This window comes from Carassius gibelio, chromosome B16 (assembly GCF_023724105.1).
Source record: "Carassius gibelio isolate Cgi1373 ecotype wild population from Czech Republic chromosome B16, carGib1.2-hapl.c, whole genome shotgun sequence".
Classification (NCBI taxonomy): Eukaryota; Metazoa; Chordata; class Actinopteri; order Cypriniformes; family Cyprinidae; genus Carassius; species Carassius gibelio.
This window is the reverse complement of record NC_068411.1, coordinates 15,920,517-15,941,740: the sequence shown is the minus strand read 5'-3', so window position 1 is coordinate 15,941,740 and position 21,224 is coordinate 15,920,517. Positions and strand designations below refer to the sequence as shown.

The following is a 21,224-nucleotide window of genomic DNA, read 5'->3' as shown; positions in this document are numbered from 1 at the left end:
TGTTATGATGTACTGAATCATGCAACTCGGTTTGTATTTTATTTTGTTTTTTAAATAATAATGGTTGCATACAGAATTAGAAATGTCCGAAACATTTTGGAAAAACAGATGTAGGCTACAAAATGTATAGCCTATAAGAATTAATTTCTGTTCAATTAATAATAATAATAATAATAGATTTTATTCGTAATGCACTTTTCATTCACAGAATCTCAAAGTGCTACAATAGAATAACAAAATCTAAAAACAACCACAGAATCTAAAATATCGCAAACACTAAACATAATATTTCAGCAATTGTATGCTTTCCTAAATAAAAAAGTATTCAGGTTTGCTGTAAAAGAGTCCAGTCTCTGTGTGACTCGCAGCTGGACAGGAAGATGGTTCCAAAGCTGTGGGGCTCGTCCCCCCTATATAGTACGAAGCTTGGTGGAGGGAACTTGAAGGAGCATGCTACCTGATTATCTGAGGCCATGATTTGAGGGTTGTAAGCTAGTCAAATCTTGAAGATACAAAGGTGCCTGGCCAAAAACACATTTATGGATTAACAGAAGGATTTTGTATTAGATCCGGGAAGAAACAGGGAGTCAATGGCGTGATTTAAGGATGAGAGCGATATGTTCATATTTCCTTACTTTCATTAGGATTCTAGTAGCACTGTTTTGGATGTATTGTAAATTTTGTATGTCCTTAGCAGGAATCCCAACAAAAAGTCCATTGCAGTAGTCCAGCCTTGAGGAGATAAAGGCATGGATAAGTTTCTCTGCATCTGGGAGGGTAAACAGGGTGCGGAGTTTGGAAATTTTTCGTAGATTATGAAATGATGTCTTACACAGATGTTTTATGGTCGCTGAGGGTCAGCTGTGAATCAAACCTAACCCCCATGTTGGTGACTGAGGAGGAGAGAATAACGTCCTTGCCATCAAAAGTGAACTGAGCTATAGGAAAGGAACAGATCTGACGGGGATACCAACAAGGAGTCCCTCGGTTTTACTACTATTTAACTGTAGAAAATTGCTGTTCATCCATGCCTTTATCTCCTCAAAGCATGCAGTGATGTGCAAGATGGCTTCTGAGGGGTTTGGGGCAGTTTTGAGAGCTGCGTGACATCAGCATAACAATGGAAGAAAAACCAATGTCTGCTGATGACATACTCGAGAGGTAACATATAGATGGTAAAAAGGATGGGACCAAGAACTGACCCCTGCGGAACACCACATGTGACGGTGGACAGCCTGGACTTACATCCTCCCAACATGACATGTTCAGTTCAATTAATATACTTTATTCTTATTCAGTTAATAAAATTTATTTTATTTCGTAAATTTCAAAATCCAATTAAAATAGTCATAGATTAACATTAACGTCTTCGCTGCTGTTGAACCTGCAGAGCCCTAGATGACGTATTTTTGGCAAGTACGCTTGACTTCAGGGGAATTCTATTGGCGGACTTGAAAAGTGTAGCGGACCAATGAGATCGTGTTTTGTTGAGACGTTCCAAATAACATTTCTGACAGTTACGAAAGGGGAAGGCCATAATCGGTGAGTTGTATATTTTATTCTACCGGAGCAATACTTTTTTGCGACTTAATCAAGGTTATTCACAGTTTCTGTAATTCAACAGTAGCTGTCATCTCGGAGACTCGACTGGGGGAGACATTCGCCCTTCGCTAACGGGCGGATTCCGCCAAACTACCACCGAAGAAGCGCGCGCTGCCCTTCTTCGGCGCTTCTCTCTCGCTCGCGCTCGGCATTCAGTTGTTTGAGCGCGACCAAGCACCCATAGCGGCTGCACTTTGAACAGATAAATATCAATAAACCAATGACTGTGGCTCTGTAAATGCATTTCTCATATATTAACCATCTTTCAGTAAAAGGAAGTTGGTGCATCTAAATGCTAGCAGGCCAGCAGAGCCCCGCTAGTTGAGGCTGCTGGCTAACTGGTGTTAGCTCATTAGCCTGTCGGCGCAGCTTCTTGATTCTGCTGTCCCTCCAGATCCTGCAACTATCACATTTCTGGTGCAACAGAGAAACACATATAGCTTATTAACAGATTTAGGGGTTAGCTGCAGACATAGTTATTAGTAGATGGCCATTATATCTGAAAATCTAAATGTTTATCAATATCGGTATAGTGTCTTATGACCGATATGTGAAACCGTTGTTAATCATTTTATGTCTGTGTTTTGACATTAAAGTCTAGAAGGCATTAATTAATTAATTTTTTGGACAAAACTATAAAAACTCATTATGCATGATAAAAAACAAAAACAAAAAATCATCTAATATTTTTAGTAATGTAGGAAGTTATATAAATACTTAAGAATAATTATAGCACAATTTTTTTTATTATTTATTTATTCAGAAGCAACTTAATGAATACTGTGGTTTCCGGTTAACATATTGCCATTGTTTTGTGATACTCTTCTGGTTTTATGGCATTTATATATATATATATTTTTGACAATCATGGCAATGATGAGGAACTGACATATGTGACCCTGGACCACAAAACAAGTCTTAAGTGTAAATTTTTCAAAATTTAGATTTATAGATCATCTGAAAGCTGAATAAATTCGTTTTCCAATGATGTAAGGTTTATTAGGATCAGACAATATTTGGCCGAGATACAACTATTTGAAAATCTGGGTGCAAAAAAAAAAAATCAAAATACTGAGAAAATAGCCTTTGAAGTTGTCCAAATGAATTCGTAGAAATGCATATTACTAACCAAAAATTAAATTTTGATATATTTACAGTAGGAAATTTACAAAATCTCTTCATGGAAAATGATCTTTACTTAATATCCTAATGATTTTAGGCATAAAAGAAATATAAATTTTTGACCCATACAATGCTTTTTTTTTTTTGGCTATTGCTAAAAATATACCCCAGCGACTTAAGACTGGTTTTGTGGTCCAGGGTCACAAATACTTGTGAATATTGGTGACAAAATGTAATATGCAATATGTAGAACAACAGTAAAAATATTTAACTTAAATGCATTTCTGTTCAAATTTAAGCTGTATATAAAACAGGTATTATTACATATAATTAACTTTTAAAACTTTATTTACATGTGATCTGTTTAGTGACCTACCCGATGCATTTTGTTTTTAAATATTGTTGACCTGATATTGAAGAACCAGTAGCTTCTTATAAGGAAAAATTAGAATGACCGAGTCATATTTAAGCTTGTTTTGTGACATTTCAGCTTTAATTCTTTGGTCTTTTGTGCCGTCTTTATAAATTATGTGGAGTGAAACTAATGAGTGTGGCTTTGTTTTGCCACAGTTTGCACGCCATGTAGCACTCAGCCCCCTCATGTTAACACTGATAACATGCTGTAAGGACATTTCACTTGCCATCTGCCATGGAATATCTGTTATTTCACACTCATCCTCCTGTCTTCCTTAAAACATTTCCATCCATCCTCTTCCTGTCTGTCACTTCATGGAGGTGTAGCATGCAGCCTGAATCAGCCCAAAACTCTTATCAATGCTTCAGTTTCGTAGTTCTAAATGTTTGTCATTAAAGACTTTTTTGGCATAGTTGTCTTTTTCTTTTCTTTTTCAGTTTTGAGCTACATTCCTGTAAAGGTTTAGGGTCAGTGAGATTTTTATTTTATTTTATTTTTTAAGTCTCTTATGCTCTTATTACATACAGTAACTCTAATAACTCGTCTTTTTAAATATATTTTAAATAGTTTATTCCTCTGCTGTCATTTCTCCAGTCTTAACAGTAACATGATCCTTCAGATATCATTCTAATATTCAAGAAACATTTACTCTTATTACCATGATATGTATATTTTCCTAAAAATAGGAAGTTCGGAAAAAAGTTCTGAAATAGAAATGTTTTGTAACTGTGTACATTTATTTTTTTTCCTGCCGTTTTCGATAAATTTTATTAATTGCTAATTAAAAGGATTATGTAAAAAAATAAAACTACATATAAAATAATAATAAAAAAAAGCCATAAGCTTTTTAAGTATAGGTCAAAAAACCCTAATCCTTGTCAAATAAATAAATACAATTTAAACAATTGAAGACTATGTAAAAAAAAAAAAAAAAAAAAAAATATATATATATATATATATATATATATATATATATATATATATATATATATATATATATATATATATATATATATAACCATCTGCTTATACAGTGGGGCTCGAAAGTTTGGGCACCCCTTGAAGAATCTGTGAAAATGTGAGTAATTTTCAAAACATAAGACAGATCATACTAAATGCATGTTATATTTTATTTAGTACAGTCCTGAGTAACATATTATACATAAAAGATGTTAACATTTAGTCCACAAGACAAAAAAAATGCTGAAATTATTAAAATAACCCCACTCAAAAGTTTGGGAACCCTTGGTTCTTAATACTGTGTTCTGTTACCTGATGATCCTCGGCTGTCTTTCTGTTTTGTGATGGTTGTGCATGAGTCCCTTGTTTGTTCTGAACAGTTAAACTGAGCAGCGTTCTTCAGAAAAATCTTTACGGTCCTGAAGATTCTTTAGTTTTCCAGCAACTTTGCATATTTGAACCCTTTCCAGCAGTGACTTTATGATTTTGAGATACATCTTTTCACACTAAGGACAACTAAGGCACTCAGAAACCACTATTAAAAAAGGTTCAGACGTTCACTGATGCTCCAGAAGGAAACAAGATGCATAAAGAGCCAGGGGGTGAAAACTTTTGAACACGATGAAGATGTCCAAATTTGTCTTATTTTGTTGAAATTTTTTAGTTCTGCCCTTCGTAAGCAACAGAAGATACTTGTATGTTTCCCGGTACACAAATTAAGTACAACTTACCTTGATCTTCAAATTCCAAAAGTTTTCAACCCCCAGCTCTTTATGCATCTTGTTTCCTTCTGGAGCATCAGTGAATGTTTGAATCTTTTTAATAGTTGTGTTTGAGTGCCTCCATTGTCCTGAGTGTGAAACGATGGATCTCAAAGTCATAAAGTCACTGCTGGAAAGGGTTCAAATATGCAAAGATGCTGGAAAACTGAAGAATCTGCAGGACCTTAAAGATTTTTCTGAAGAACAGTTCTCAGTTTAACTGTTCAGAACAAACAAGGGACTCATGCACAACCATCACAAAACAGAAAGACAGCCGAGGATCATCAGGTAACAGAACACAGTATTAAGAATCAAGGGTTCCCAAACTTTTGAGGGGGTAATTTTAATAATTTCAGCAATTTTTTTGTCTTGTGGACTAAATGTTAATATCTTTTATGTACAATATTTTACTAGGGACAGTACTAAATAAAAAAATATCATGCATTTAGTATGATCTGTCTTATGTTTTGACAATTATTCCCATTTTCACAAATTCTGCAAGGGGTGCCCAAACTTTCGAGCCCCACTTTATATATATATATATATATATATATATATATATATATAGGTATGCATTAAACTGTCCCCAATACCTCTTTTTGTTAAATGAATGTTAAGTGCTAGATACTTTATTTTTTTAATTTGTCCCTTTTTTTTTAAATGGTCCAGTTGGAGTGCAAGTAGGATTGCTGCAGTTTATTTTTAGTTGTACAAAAGATGGCACTGTTATTGGAGTCAAACCTTTATACCCTTCAATCAAACTTGTATTATTGTTTTACTTATATTCTTGTGTGTTTTGAGCAGCCATGGAGTCCTCTTCAGTGTACATGTGCTTTCCCTGTTATCGGGAGTTTCCCACACTGGAGGAAGTGCTCGCACATCAGATGACCTGCACTGCGGAGAATCCACAACTGTTGCCCAATGAGACGCCCATCGAGGCTGCAGCCACCGCCGCCGGTCTGCCACAGGTATAGACACATATCTCCCAGCATGCACTGTTCACCCTAAACTACTTCACTACTTTATCTTTCTGATAAAACTCCCAGGAAATCATCTTCTTCCTAAGAGTCACATGAGATGGATTTGTCAAGTTCCTTTTCATTAAAACAAGCCAATTTTTCTTTATGGTGTTACTCAGCATTATCTTTAAATGGGGTGCATTAACATGTAGCTTCTGAAAGCCTGTGAAAAATGTAATCTATTGTATCCCCTTAATACCCCTTGAACTCGTAACTATAATTATCCAAAATAGACTAGAAAATTTGAAGAGCAGCTTCCAGTAATCCTGAATGGTGAGCTGAAATGTAAAAGGATAATTTTGTAAGCGGATGGGTTTTTTACGCAACTGCTAATTTGCCTCTTCACTACAGGGGGGAAATGAGGCACTTGAGATTCTGTCTTTTACGCTCTGATGTTGATGCACTTTTACTCTAGTTGTTATAAAAACAGTCAAGTTTGAATTAATGCTTGACTGTTTTTATAATGATTGGAGTAGCTCTCTTCAAGTTAGTTATTAGTCACAGCTGAAAAAGACATTTTCTTTCTTTCTGCATTTGAAACAAGTAGCAAATCACCACTCAGGAAAAAGGGGAATCAAATGAGAAAATGTGCCTTTTCATTTTTGCATTGTCATAGACAAAGCCTCCAACAGAAATATTCAACTATTTCTCCATATAAAGGTTTTAATTAGAAATGGATATGTTGCTGTTCCGTTTTCATGTAATGGGCTTTATATGTAGGCCTATATTTCAATTTTTTTCATTCATTTTCTTAAACAGGCTTTTAAATGCATTAAATAAGTGCAGACTTAAGTATGAATACTAGCAATACAGAGGTTTAATTGCAAGGATCAAAGCTCACATAAAAACTAGAAATGTCATTACGTTGTGAAACGTGATTTTGAAAATGAATATACAAAATACACTTTAAAGTGGTGAACAATTAACTTACAGCTTTCTTTTAAACAGAGGCAGGTGACAGAGTATTGACAGACATGTCACAAGTTTGTTTTAAGTTGGGTTTTAATTATTTTAAAGGGTTCATGAACTGAGAAACCAAAATCTTTTAACAAATAGGTCACTGTACTATAAAAACATCCTCAAAATGTATTTGTTAGTCTAAAAACATCTTATATTGAAGGCAGTCTGCTACAACAAAAGCTTGTGGAATGTAAAACTCTGATGTAATAGTGTGGATAAGCACCGCCTCCTCAGAAGAAGTTAGCCCCGCCCACCGATTTGCCCATGTAGTGTTAATTATTACTTTCTAAATTATGTTTTTTGATGTACAAATGTTGATAACATCATAAGTGGATCTCAGAGGGCAGTACAAAAAAAAAAAAAAATGAAAACCTCTTTATATCAATATTTTTCACCTCATTTTGAGTATGTGATGATAACGCTGCTCCATTTCAGCTGGTGAACGAGACAAGGCTGCAGCCTGTTATGTCGGTTTCGCAGTGGCATCGTCTCTTTGACTTTGTTTTTAGATCTCCATCTGCTCTTATCTCATTCGAAACATCCGGTTTACGGATGTCCTCAGCCAAACCTCCCTGTCTCTCTGAGTCATCCTCTACTCTTAATACCCTCTCATCAAGATGGCTTAAATGGGTGCTTAAACTATTAAAAAAAGATAGCATGGCAAACACAAACAGTTTGTGCCATGTCAGTTCAATGGGATGTCGCAGCCGGTTGCGTCAGATGATGGTAACACGGACCCCCACGCTGTGCCCTTGATAACAGTGTGAATGTTAGCTTGAATTGAGTGTGACATGAGCTAACTCCTTGAGTTGGTTTTTACACTCTGTGAGAGCAGTCAGCACCGGGGTGTTTCCTCTCGGTCACTGTGTTCGAGAAGAAGTTCAAACTTGTTTGTTCTTTTTCAGTGTATATAAAATATTAAAGTCCTTATACAATACAAAAAACACTGTACTGAAAACCCAGACAATCAAGTGTTACATAAATATAAAAAATCAAATAAACACATTATTGGCATTGCAACTGCTTTGCACAGATTCAGATGTTTATGCATGCTTTACACTGAGACATTTTAAAATGTATGTTTCTTTCCAACACAACTTTACAATTTAAGCAGTTAAGATGAAATATTTACGGAGCCCCGCACATGACATACAGGAAAAAAGTAGGCTTAAACGTGCGCACGATTTACTTTTTAATCCCTCGATTTATAAATTGTCCACACAATTTACAAATTAATTCCCTCGATCTGCTAAATCGTGTACATGATTTATAAATCGAGAGAACAAATTACTAAATTGTGCGGAAGATTTAGCAAATCGAGGGAACAAATTTGTAAATCGTGCGCACGTTTAATTAAGTACATTGAGGGAAGGAATTAGTAAATCATACACACGATTTATACATTTTTTCTTGCATGACATGCAGGGCTCCATAAATGTTTAAAATAATGATGAAAATCTGAAATAAATTTGAAAAATGTAGAATAGAATTTTTACAAATGGCTTCTGTGAAGTATAATTTATGAAAATGGGTCAATGACAAATAAGAATTTGAGTGATAAAGAGAAGTAAATATATTTTTTCTTTAAATTCATATAACTTTCGAAATTAATTGAAGAAAGGTTTAAATGTAATAACATTGTTCAAATATGTTTTTAAATACATAATTTATTTCTTACAAATATTAATTATTAATTCATCTATATTGAGTTTTGGAGGAGTTTGCATCACATGACATGACGATGAGAACCAACTTTGCCTCGTTACAAAAAATGCCAGATTATCTGATATTTTAAGAGATGTATTGACATTGCAGTGAAGCAGTTAAAATATTTTTCTAAGAAATAATTATATTAAATAATAAAAGGTTTATGCCAAAAAAGAGAGAGATAAATATTATTTATTTTGAAGAGACCTTTTGTTTCCGTGAAGTCTATGCTTTCTTTCATCTCACCAGGTGGTGATGCAGGCTGTGCCAGTAAAAAAAAAATAATTATATGTATATATATATATATATTTGTTTTTTTTAAAAGAGTGACATATCATTGACCCAAAGTGCTATTCCAAACTTTTATTTTGCTCTGCACTTGTCATCGTTTGTCATGAGTACTTGATGTATGTTTTCTTTCATCTCACTAGGTGGCGATGCAGGATGTGTCAGTTAACCAGATCCAGACTCAGACAGCTGTTGATCTGTCATCTCTGCTAGAACAGAAGAAAACTCTTCAGGTGGATGCTCCACGTGTTCTGTACCAGTGCGCTGACTGTGAGGTTCTCTTTGATGCTCTGTCACTGTGGCAGCAGCACCGCAAAATGGGTTGTTGCCTTAAGACGGGACCGGGACCGGGACCTGGACCTGGAGGAGAGCAGAGTGTTGAAAGTGCTGCAACAGCAGCCCAAACGCTTCCTACCCAGACAGAATATCAGGACGTTGAGCAGTCACAGAATTCACACGAACAGATGGAGGTGAAAGAAGAGGGAAGGCAGGCTCAACTAAAGATGGAGAGCACTAGGCAGGTATTTGTGGCAGTTGGAGAGGTTTCTGGAAGAGTAGCGGTGCCTAAGGCCGTACAGAGAAACAGTGTCCCCATAGATCCTCAGGAAACTGTGTCTGTGGAGTCCTCAGCTGAAGAAAACAGTCCCGCCACAAGGCGCAGAGGGCAAAAAAAGGCCAAGCCCCCCTCCAGCCTGCTCTGCGTGGAGTGTGGGCAAAGCTTCAGCCTGGTTCCAGAGCTTGTGACTCACCGTAAGAATCAGCATGGCTTAAAGGATGCCATACACCGCTGCACGGTTTGTGGAGAGGGCTTCCTCAACACCACTCTTTTCCTCTATCACCGAAAGCAGCACCGCTCCGAGGTGGAGGACAAGCCCAAGCAGGCTCAACCTGCCATTCCTCAGCTCTCCACAGCCATCCTAGAGGCCCCAGGTGAGGGTCTCTTGCTTTTAGCCACAGCCGGAGAAGGCCAGAGCCTAATGGAGGTGACCACTCTGGAACAAACCATAACTGAGACCCCTGTAGCACACGTGGAGGTTGAGCTGGACAATGATGGGATGAGAGGATCCGAGGCTCTCCAGAATGAGCAGGAACCTGCCACGGAAGGCTCAGAGGTTTTGGTGGAGAAGATCGTGGAGATGGTGGAGGAGAGGAATGAAGCAAACCAGGAAGAAGGTATGGAGGTGGTCGTTGATAAGATGCAAGAAGATGAGGAGATGGAAAAGAGCGCTGTTGTTGAGGAGATCCAAGGAGAGGTGGAAAGCAGCGCAGACAAGGAACCTGAAAAGGCTCTCTCTTTGAGCAAAGAAGGACTGAATTTCCTCTGCCATCAGTGCGGATCTGTTTTCACCAGTGACCAGGAGTTGGCAGAGCACCGCAGAACCGAGCACGGCTTGGAGGCGGCGTTGCACACCTGCACAGAGTGTGGGGCTGACTTCATGAGCACCACACAGTTCCTGTACCATCGGCGAGAGCATAAGAACGCAGCTGCGGGAGATCCACCTGCTGGAGAAGTGAAAGGCAGGCTGTACCTTACTGATGGGAAACACGGAGACAACGTGAACCTTGGACAACCAGGTCAGACTGAGTGCTTGCAACACAACACCATTCCAAAGAGATCTTACTAAGTAGGAAATCCATACTGGCATTTTACTAACTGACAATGTAACTATGATTCTGGTACACCAACAGACCTGAGAAAACTCAACTCAACTCAACTCAAGTTGGACAATACATAAAAGAATAGTTCATTTACTCACTCTCATCTCATTCCAAACTTGTGTGACTTTCTTTATTCTGTGGAAAAGAGATTTTAAAGAATGTTGATAAATTAACCAAACAGTTTTAGTTGCTATTGACTTGTATGTCCTTACGAAAATTAATCATGGTTTTATTGTAGTTAACGTGTAGTAACCATGGTTCTGATTGCCATATGTGTATCCACAGTTTTGATACAAATACCATGGTTAAACTTTGGTTAGTGTAGCACAAACATGGTTAATTTGTGGATACCACGGTTTAACTATAGTAACCATGTTCTTTTGAATTTATTTGTAATAAAACCATAGTTCATTTTCATAAGGTTTGTCCAACAAAAACAAAAAAACACTTAGTTTGTCACATTTTATGTTTCACAGAGGGGAAAAAAAGTAATTTATTTATAACTATCCCATAAAGTCAAAATTGTGAAGTTGCTGATTAATTATTTTCAAGTACTGAAAGTACCAGATGAATTACTTAAAATCAGAACATTTTAAGTTTTTGTAAAAAAAACGTTTTTGTAAAAAAAAAAAAAAGAAGAAGAAAATTTTTTTTGCTTTATAAAGACATCAGAGCATCAGATCAGAAACCATTATAATAATCATAAATATTTAATTATATGGAACATATAGTATTTTAATAGTAGAAAAAAACTAGTTAAGTAAAGTTTGTTTAAAGTAAAAAATAAAATAAATAAATAAAGATTTTTTGCGGTATTATCTGACTAATTATTGATTCACAAGATCATATGTGACCATGGACCACAAAACCAGTCATAAGGGTCAATTTCTCATTTTGGTTATTGCTAAAATAAACCAGTGGCTTAAGACTGGTTTTGTGTTCCAGGGTCACATATGTACAGGTAGATGCATTTTATTGATTTGTGAAAACCTGCATGTAACAAGTCTCTGTTAAAGGTTGTGATATGGTTCATTATTTAATCAGCATTTACATTTATGCATTTAGCAGACGCTTTTATCCAAAGTGACTTACAGTGCATTCAGGCTGTACATTTTACCATCGAACCCATGACCTTTTGCGCTGCTAACACAATGCTCTACCACTGAGCCACAGGAACACGGCATCTCACAAAGTTCTTAAAGTTTAAGCCTGAAATGTATCAAATGAATTCAATATTACTTGTTGACAGTCTCCTTTGTTTAGATTTCCTGTTAACAAAGTGTTTCTGTCGGCAGCAGCAGACGGCACCATTGAGGCTCCCGCCAAGCTGTGCCGCGACTGGTCACGCACTGCCCTGCCCCACGAGTGCCCACATTGTGGGCAGGGCTTTACGCGGCGCAGCCGTCTGCGTGAGCATGTGTTCCAGCACACAGGTGAGAAACTCTTCAACTGCAAAATTTGCAAAAAGAGCTTCCCGTCTCCGTCCAACCTGCTACGTCACAACCTGACCCACGGAGGATCCCGCATATTCAACTGTCCCCTCTGTGACAAGCGCTTCTTCCAGCCGACGTCACTCAAACGCCACATGCTGATTCACCAGGGGGGTGAAAGCCAGGAACGCAAGATCAGAGGCAGAAGAAAAGGCAAGGGACAGTCGAGCGATGGGGGTCTGCACATCTGCCCAGAGTGCCCAGCCAGCTTCAAGTTTGAGTCCCAGCTGAAGAGTCACAGGTCTGTGTGTGTTTCAACCAATAATCTCAATTCATCATCACTTTCAGTAACTATATTAATATATTAATATATCAATTCCAGAGAAGTTGGGTCATTTTGTAAAATGCAGCAAAATCAAGAATCTGTGATTTGTTCATTCCCTTTAACTGTTATTTAATTGACAAAAGTAGAAAGAAAAGAATTCCAAGGTGCACTGACCAGCGTAAATGTATTGTGTAAATATCATCACATTTTGACACAATCAGATCTCTGTGTGAAGCACTGGCTGTTGTCAGCCTCCTTGTGAAAATCTCACAGGATTATTACAGTTAATGGCAAAATGAATGATTTCCAAATTATATTTTCTAATGACACACTACAGCAGAACATGGAAATAACTGACATGAAACCATTTAAGTTCTAATTTACTTCTAATAATTTTGGCCACCACTGTATATCTCTTCTTTTGTGTTCCATAGAAGTAAGAAAGACACATAGGTTTGGAATGACATGTGTTCATCCTCATTTTTAGCTTGTTTTCAGAGATGATCTTTATTTCATCTGAGAAATGGAAAGGTATAAGTAGCTGGCGACAAAAACGTAAATGATCTCACGCTGGTTATCAAATCTGATCTTTAGGAGCTACTGTCTGCACTGCCATTTAGCAAGTGATGAAATCTGATCCGTTTGCTCAGACAGTGCAGTCAGTATCCGGTGCATCAACATGGGTTGTTGTAGTAATGATGTGAGCGTCAGCATGATGCCAGACTTTCTCAAACAACAACAACTCCAAGTAGCTGTCAGTGTGGGAAGAGAGGACGGAAAACTGCCTCTTCTCCTGTCTATCATGACATCTCGCTGCGGTGCTGAACTACGAGGTGTGTGAGAGAACAGATGAGTTTTTTGTGTATACCAAAAGAGTGAGTGAAAATGATCTTTACAGCTGTAAACATAGCAAGCTTTACGTGTATTTTTTTGTGTGACGGGTTTGAGTCAGATATACGAAAACATTTGATTTTTGCTGCCTGTCTGAGCAAAAGGGCCTGATGCCAGATTCATTTAAACGGGAACTTGACTTGAGATGACACCGGGCTAATCATAGATTGTTCTTGTTGGTTAACAAGCTCTATTTGGGCCCTTACATGTTATAGTCAACGTCCCTACAGGTTTTTCTGAACCGAAAACACTTGCCCTGTCAAACTGTACAACATCAGGAATACTTCTGATTAGCAATGCCTTATTTTGGCCTCCAGTCAATGTGAATCTTGAAGAAATAAAAACAGGAGCTCTAAACAGTCACCATAGACATTAGACATCTTGCTGCCATGTGGCTTTGCTTTACTCAAGATATAAAAAAAATTAAAAACTTTTATTCTTCAAGGATGCATTAAACTGATCAAAGCTGACAGTAAAATTATACTGTCACAAAAATATTTCTTTTGAACTTTCTATGCACTAAAAGAATCTTGAAAACATGCGTTACAGCTTCCACATAAATATTAAGCAGCACAACAGTTTTTGTCACGTTACTTGAGCACCAGATCATCATATCAGAATGATTTCTGAAGGATCATGTGATACTGAAGACTGGAGTAATGATGCTGAAAATCCAGCTTCGCGTCATAGCCATAAATTACATTTTATATCTAAAAATAAGCAAGAAATATTTATTTTAATTTGTAATCATATTTTAGATTACTATTTTTACAGCATTTATCAAAAAAAATAAAAAAATAAAATCCAGTCTTTATGGGCATAAGAGACTTCTTTGCCTAACACTTAGAAATCTTACCGACCCCAGAGTTTTTATATATTTACGGTAGGAAATTTACAATACAGGTGCCGGCCATATAATTAGAATATCATCAAAAAGTTGATTTACTTCACTAATTCCATTCAAAAAGTGAATCACCTTAGCAGTGCCACAGACTGATCGACTCCATGCCACGCCGCATTGCTGCAGTAATTCAGGCAAAAGGAGCCCCAACTAAGTATTGAGTGCTGCAAATGCTCATACTTTTCATGTTCATACTTCTCAGGTGGCCAAGATTTCTAAAAAGCCTTTCTTTGTATTGTTTTAAGTAATATTCTTATTTTCTGAGATAATGAATTTGGGATTTTCTTTAGTTGTCAGTCATAATCATGAAAATTAAAAGAAATAAACATTTGAAATATATCAGTCTGTGTGTAATGAATGATTATAATATACAAGTTTCATTTTTTTTGAATGGAATTAGTGAAATAAATCAACTTTTTGATGATATTCTAATTATATAACCAGCACCTGTATCTTCATAGAACATGATCTTAACTTAATATCCTAATGATTATTAAAATCAATCATTTTGACCCATGCAATGTATTGTGGGCTATTGCTACAAATATACCCGTGCAACTTCTGACTGGTTTTATGGTCCAGGGTCACAAATAAATTGTGTATAACCTAATGAAGTTTGATGTAAGTAAATAAGACACACACACAGAATTGCCTAAATTTATATTTTACACGTTTCATATATTACATATTTACACATTGACACGACGTCTCGAAAATGTATAATTAATTGTACATACATTTTCCCCTTTGTTTTTCACAAAGGAAATATGTGTAGCAATGTAGGAATGTGTCGAGAAGAGGGAATGTTTCCAGTAAAGACAAAAAAAAAAAAATCGAAACATGATGGATTTTCAGATTGAAATGCTTGGCATAGTTAAACACTTAGGGAGCAGAAAATGAAAAACATTCAACAGGGTGAATGCTTCTTCCTGCTAAGTACCTTAATGATGGTAGTGTGAGATATGACTGCTTTCCTTATGTGTTTGCAGTTATTTCCTCTGTGTTTGGTGTCATCAGCATACTGACTACAAATGAATGTGGTGTTACTTACTCTGAAACAAGATGAATTCTAAAGAAGTTCAATAACCAGATTTGGAGAATGCCTCTTTATAATACATTGTGAGATTATAATGCTTGTCTAATTATTTGAAACTCTATTCACAAGGGCCTTCATTACTGGTTCTCTCATAATGCTCAGTGGCACAGGAGTAAAGCACATTAATGCTGCAATTGAACAGAGTTATTATCTCGGTACCATCAAACTTTCTTGATTTTCCAGAGCAGTGATACAGCTAATAAGATCAGAAAGCAGATAAACTGTTCGGTTGTTTACAACTAATAAGCATTTGTCAGTTAATTACTGAAATTGCATTCTAAATTAAAACATCAATAATAATAATAATAATAACAATAATAAATCAGATGATATTTCTTTCACCAGTCATTTTACTGAGGGCACTGGTTAAAAATGACAGATTGCCACAGGACTGGAAAGTAAATATAAGCAGTAATTATTGATTTCAGGAATAATTAGTAAGGCCCCTGCTGATTTGAATCCCCTGCGAGTGGGCTTTAAGACATTTATAGAGTCTGCCACTCTCCCACACGCTTCAGTTTAGTGACGTTTCTTTAGCTCAAAGACAAAGTTGAAGCTGCATTATTTACCGGTGATGTTAATTATAACTCTATGCACGTACATGACTGTGTGTCTTATGATATGTGGGTGAATCGAAACGTAAATTTTCTCTCAGCGATTGGTGCTGGATTGGCTCCAGGGTTTGCATGATGCAGCCTTTCTTATTCACTTTCTCTGTTTTTCGCTGTTCTAGACTCCTACACACCAGCCATCCCTTCCCTTGCAATGTGTGCGGGGAGGCATTTATACGACGCAAAGAGCTGGACCTCCACTCTCTCATCCACCAAGGTCAGCCTGCAGGAAACACTTACACACTCAGCCTTTTGTCCTTACAAGCTCTCATTCACATGCTATTTTCTACATGATTAGTGTTAGGATTAGGCCTAAAAATTGATTAATGTAATTAAATTAATTAAACAAGATGATCATTGATTTAATTGAGCGCATATCATTTGGGCTTCAACTCATTTGGACTACAATGCAAATTTTCCAGGATTTGTGATCTCAAACTCACTGAAGCTCGCTGCAGGGGTAAGTGGTGTGATATTTCCGGACCAGGTACCGAGTGCTGCCAATCACAACACACACTGGACCAGCTGACCAATCAAAGCACATTTCGTTTTTCAGAAGTTGGGCCAACTATTCGAGCCGTTCATGCCAGACAGGGCAGAGAGGTGTTGAAACAATATAAAATATGTGAGAAATAATTATGTTTTTGGAGCAACCTAGTATGAGAGCCTATTCTAGTACAAAACAAAATCAAGACTTTTTATAAGAGCATAATAGGACCCCTCTAAATAAAAAACGTATAAACATAAAATTGAATATCAATATCTACATCTAGGTGTGTGTGTGTGTGTGTGTGTGTGTATGTATATATATTTGAGTGCTCTTTTTTTTTATTAACTACAGCTTACTACTATATATATATATATAGTAAATAAAGCTACTTCTAAAGCTACTGTTTGTATTAACTGTTCATTATATCGTAATAATAATTATAGTAAGTAAATCAATATGGATATCCCAAGTACACTCACAAACTCACTTTAATCAGTTTCTTCTTTCGAGTCACAGCTCTGTGTGGGTTCTTGTTTGTTTCTGAACACACACACACACACACACACACACAAACTCTCTGACAGATCTGTCAAATGAATGAGCTTTCATCGATTGCTTCCAAGTAAATAGATGGGGTCAAAGGTCACATTGATCAGGATGGGTTGTGTATATTGATAAGATCAGCTGCTGATCACTATCACCTCTGATCAGAGGCTCTTACACGGATCGGTCCACTGCCGCAGCTGTTCCCCTCTTGAGCTGAACAGAAGCAGAGAACGAAGCAGGATAGATTTTTTTATGCAGGTGTAAATACGGGAGTGCAGAGTTGCTTAGTTGAAGCTTTTAAAAGCCTGGAAAGGTCAGTGAGGCTGAGTCACAGCCCGACAGTTTGAATGCCCTGCATCTAAACATCACATCACCCGTGACCCCCATAAAGTGCTGTTATTTCTGTGTATGCGCTGTGCATTCTGTGAAATGTCTGTTTATCAGATGGCTGTCTCTGGTTGGTCCTGTGTAAATAAGAAGGAGCTTTTTGTGTGCTCATGTTTGTGTTGCTATCTTCGTCTCCGGCCCTCTTTTTAGATGAGGAACAATCGAAACATGTTTGTTTTTCTCAGTCTATAACAAGTAGAAGATTATTTTTTGTGTGCGTGTGTGTGAGGGAACGTGTGGGAAAAAGTTATTGGATAACTTGCCCATCATATGAGGGTAAACTCTGTCATGTCCAGGGTAAAGGTCACTTTTTAGAATATATATGATTTATTCATATTTTAATAATATTTTATATAAAAATATTTTAACTGGGCACACGGTTTAGCATTAAGTATCTCACACGTTATCCTATAGTTACCCGTCTGATAAAATTATTTGCTTTAATAATGTAAATTACAGTGAGAATTAACCCATATTTTTCTCAACCTCAAGCCATCCTAAGTGTATATGACTTTCTTCTTTCAGATGAATATAATCTGAAAATGAGATTAGTTATATTTAACAATGTCCTGGCTCTTCCAAGCTTTATAATGGCAGTTTTTGAAGTACAAAAAAGTGTGTCCATCCATCGCAAAAAGTACTCCACACGCCTCTAGGGGGTTAATAAAGGCCTCCTGAAGGGAAGCAATGCGTTTTTCTTTACAATTATTTGTTTTGTACTTGTAATTTGTGATGCAGCTTAAGCTAAACCTACATCCTACATCATCCTCTGAAAAACCATTCTCTTGTGAACACGCGTATAACCGTTAATGAAAGCTAGAGTTTACAGTTTATAAAGTTTTATGTATTGGTAATTCATCAAGATGTATGACATATGTGTTTAGACTTGGACAAATTAGCTTCGATATAAAATATATTTGGCCTGCATCTAGAAAATGTATGTTTACATTTCTATAAAAAACATCTTTCAATCCTAAATATTTTATAATTTTTCATCCCTCAGTCTAGAGCTGTATGGCGATTTAAATATGGCCATGTGAACACAGTAGTAGTTTCCATCCACATATTTACATGCGTTTTAGGACATCATAAAAAAGCTGTATAGAAATGGTAAGAAGTGCTAAACATTTTTAAATGTGCATGAACAAAGTGCTCAATTGAGGTTGATCTTTTTTTAATGATTTGGAAATATGCACATTAAATGTGATAGAAATCCTTTACTGAATAAATTCCTGAATATAAAGTCATGTGACTTTGTCTCAACAGATCATATGACTGGACAATTTTATTATTGATCATTTGCACCAGTTTCCCAGGAAGCAACAGTTTAGTCCTCTTGAACACACGGAATGGAATCTGTGCTTTATTTAGAAATGTTAATGTTAAGAAATATTCAAAATGTTCACTTCAGTTTGCCACTTACATAGTGAGTGACACATCTTACCCCACTCTCAAACTCTCTGTCTTTGTTTGTAGATAAAGAGCCAAAGTCGTGTCCTAACTGCGGCTCTCAGTTCCTGAATCAGACAGTGCTGGACACACACCTGCAGCGCTGCACAGGGGAGGACAAGGGCCGCCGCAGATATAAAGGTCAGGGAAGAGGCAAGGTGGGAGGTCAGCTGGAGTGCGATATGTGCGGCCACCGCTGCGTGACTCAGGATGGTCTTGACCTGCATCGCCTCTCCCACACGGGCCAGACGCCCCTGCGGTGCCCGCTCACCCCCTGCAGACGCCGCTTCGCCTCCAGCACTGCTCTAGGGGAGCATCTCTTGGCCCACTGCTGTGGAGCATTAGGCAAAAGAAATGCCCCACGCCGATTCACCTGTGACTTCTGCGGAAAAGAGTTTGCCTACGCGTCCACTTTCACTGTTCACATGAGGACGCACACCAACGAGAGACCCTTTGAGGTATTTGGAGGTGTTTTTTTTTTCTCAGGAAAAAGAGATCCTGAATGGCTGAAATAAGTGCTGGTTCCAGTGTTCATATTTATTGTGATTTTTAAATTTTTACTTCATTAGTTTTAGGCCAGCTTTCTCTGGCTAAAATATAATAATATACTGTTATTCAAGTGTGTGCCATCAGTATGATTTTTTAATACTTTTATTCAGAAAGGATGTGTTAGATTGATCAAAAATGACAGTAGAGATGTATAATGTTACAAAGTATTTATATTAGAAATAAATGCTTTATATTAAACTTTTTTATTTATTAAAGAATCCTGGGGATTTTTAAATTTACTTTCTACAAAGATATTAAGCAACACAACAGGCACAACAATAAGAAATCAATAATACAGTACATTAATTCAATAAAATGCTTTCTGAAGGTTCATGTGACACTGAAGCTGCTAAGTTTTGAAATTACATTTAGAAATATATTAAAATAGATAATCTATTTATTTTAGTTTAATTTTAAATTATAAAAACATTTCGCAATATTGCTGTTTTTACTGTATTTTGATCAAAAAATTTATCTTTGGAGAGTATAAGAGTAATGTATAAACATTTAAGAATTTTAAACAATTAGTAAAAATGATCAATATTAAACATAAAAAAACTAAGCTACTAAAATAGTAGTATCTTTATTGGCCACTTTTCTTAACTTTTCTATTTTTTCAAGTCTCTGTGTTCTGCGTTTCTCATGCTTTAAAGAATTAAATATTTATTTTCCATGTTGCAAACTATTACTAGTAACATTATGGCATTCATTTTTTCATCTCAGCTCCATTATCATTTACGAAATCAGAAATTCTTTCATTAACAAATCAGCAATGATGAGAACAAGATTTTTCACTCATTCACCTGCTCTCTCTGTTTCAGTGCTCTCATTGTGGGAAGCGTTTCCGGCAGCTTCCGCACCTGCAGGATCACGAGCGCATTCATAGCGGCGAGCGTCCGTTCACGTGCTGGGTGTGCGGTAAAAGCTTCAGCGTAGCAGCGAGGTTAACTGAGCACGCTCGTGTGCACAGCGGCGAGCGGCCGTACATCTGCCCTCGGTGTCCCACTGCCTTCCGCTCACGACCCAACCTCGACAAACACATGCGTCAGCACGCCAACGACCCCGTGGATCCTTCCGCACAGAACGCAGATGATGACGCAGCAGTGCAGACCATCCTCTTAGTACAGGAGTCTTCTTCATCTTCACCATCCTCCTCATCCGCCATACCTGTGGTCCAGGAGGGCATGCTGGTGGCAGAGGAAGGCAGCTCCTCTGTGGTCTTCCTGCACTCCAACCTCAACATGCCCACCATCACTGTGCCAACTATCACAGTTCCCTCCATAAATGTAGTGGAGGGTCAGGATGTGCCTCACACTATTGAGGTTATCTTAGAGGAGACCGTGTAACAATATGATCAGATGAATGCGGGGTGAACGTGAAGAATTTTTGTTTGTTTGTTTGTTTGAAAAAGAAAGGCAGATACAGCAATAGGTATAACAATAGGTATGGACTTAACAAAAGTTTGTGTGGATTTTCTGAGAGATGTCTCATTGATTAGGACATATTTCGCTTTTGCAATATAGAAATACAACAATTTGACATCTTTACCCTGGAGAAAATAAAATCACAAAGGTTTTTGCATATGAATGGCAACGCTGTAATTACGATTTGATCTTATCTTTTGGTTTGAGTGTTTTATCTGCCTTTAATACAAAAAGTGAACCATAATTTGTGGTGTTTAATTTTAATAAAAAGCTTGAGCCTGTTGGGGTCCGTTACTGTTTAATTTAAAGAGATTTTGACTTCAGCAAACTGGAATGAAGCTGCTGATGAAGTAGAAATGTTCTTGTCAACTCACAGATGACTGTACATGAAGCTTTGGCCAGTCAGGGAAAAATTATTTTTGCTTATCATATCAAATGAATTAAAGGTGCCATGTCAGGTTTTTTTTTTTTTTTTTTTTTAAATCAATTCATTTTTTTCTACACCAAGATTGTTGCTCTAGTATTCTTGCACCCTAAACACTCCTAATTCAGAATGGGCATTGCATTGTTAAAAAGACTTGAACTGAATGTGCTCTTGTAGTGTACTTTAAATCTAAGAAGTTTATTTTTCC

At 37.0% G+C, this 21,224-nt stretch overlaps 1 protein-coding gene across 3 annotated transcripts; it reads left to right on the top strand.

Moving 5' to 3' along the window:
* Window positions 1-1,465: 1,465 nt before the first annotated feature.
* On the top strand, window positions 1,466-20,874 carry LOC127975159 (zinc finger protein 26). 3 transcript variants are annotated; one of them, XM_052578990.1, is made up of 7 exons: window positions 1,466-1,542; window positions 5,665-5,828; window positions 8,978-10,409; window positions 11,789-12,224; window positions 15,870-15,964; window positions 18,647-19,077; window positions 19,990-20,874. In XM_052578990.1, exons 2-7 carry the CDS (start codon window positions 5,667-5,669, stop codon window positions 20,512-20,514), a joined length of 3,081 nt encoding a protein of 1,026 aa, XP_052434950.1. In that variant the 5' UTR covers window positions 1,466-1,542; window positions 5,665-5,666; the 3' UTR covers window positions 20,515-20,874. The 3 variants fall into 3 exon arrangements, with proteins under 3 accessions (XP_052434950.1, XP_052434949.1, XP_052434951.1); XM_052578989.1 differs by lacking the exon at window positions 1,466-1,542 and adding an exon at window positions 2,320-3,606; XM_052578991.1 differs by lacking the exon at window positions 1,466-1,542 and adding an exon at window positions 2,322-3,606 and having other exon boundaries at window positions 11,792-12,224.
* Window positions 20,875-21,224: the final 350 nt, after the last annotated feature.

What these genes read in the sequence shown, in the direction of transcription:
- LOC127975159 (XM_052578990.1), top strand. Translation starts at nt 5,667, where the DNA reads ATGGAGTCCTCTTCAGTGTACATGTGCTTTCCCTGTTATCGGGAGTTT. An exon ending in CCGCCGCCGGTCTGCCACAG is followed by an intron (nt 5,829 to 8,977) that starts GTATAGACACAT and finishes TCATCTCACTAG; the next exon opens with GTGGCGATGCAGGATGTGTC. An exon ending in CCAACGAGAGACCCTTTGAG is followed by an intron (nt 19,078 to 19,989) that starts GTATTTGGAGGT and finishes TCTCTGTTTCAG; the next exon opens with TGCTCTCATTGTGGGAAGCG.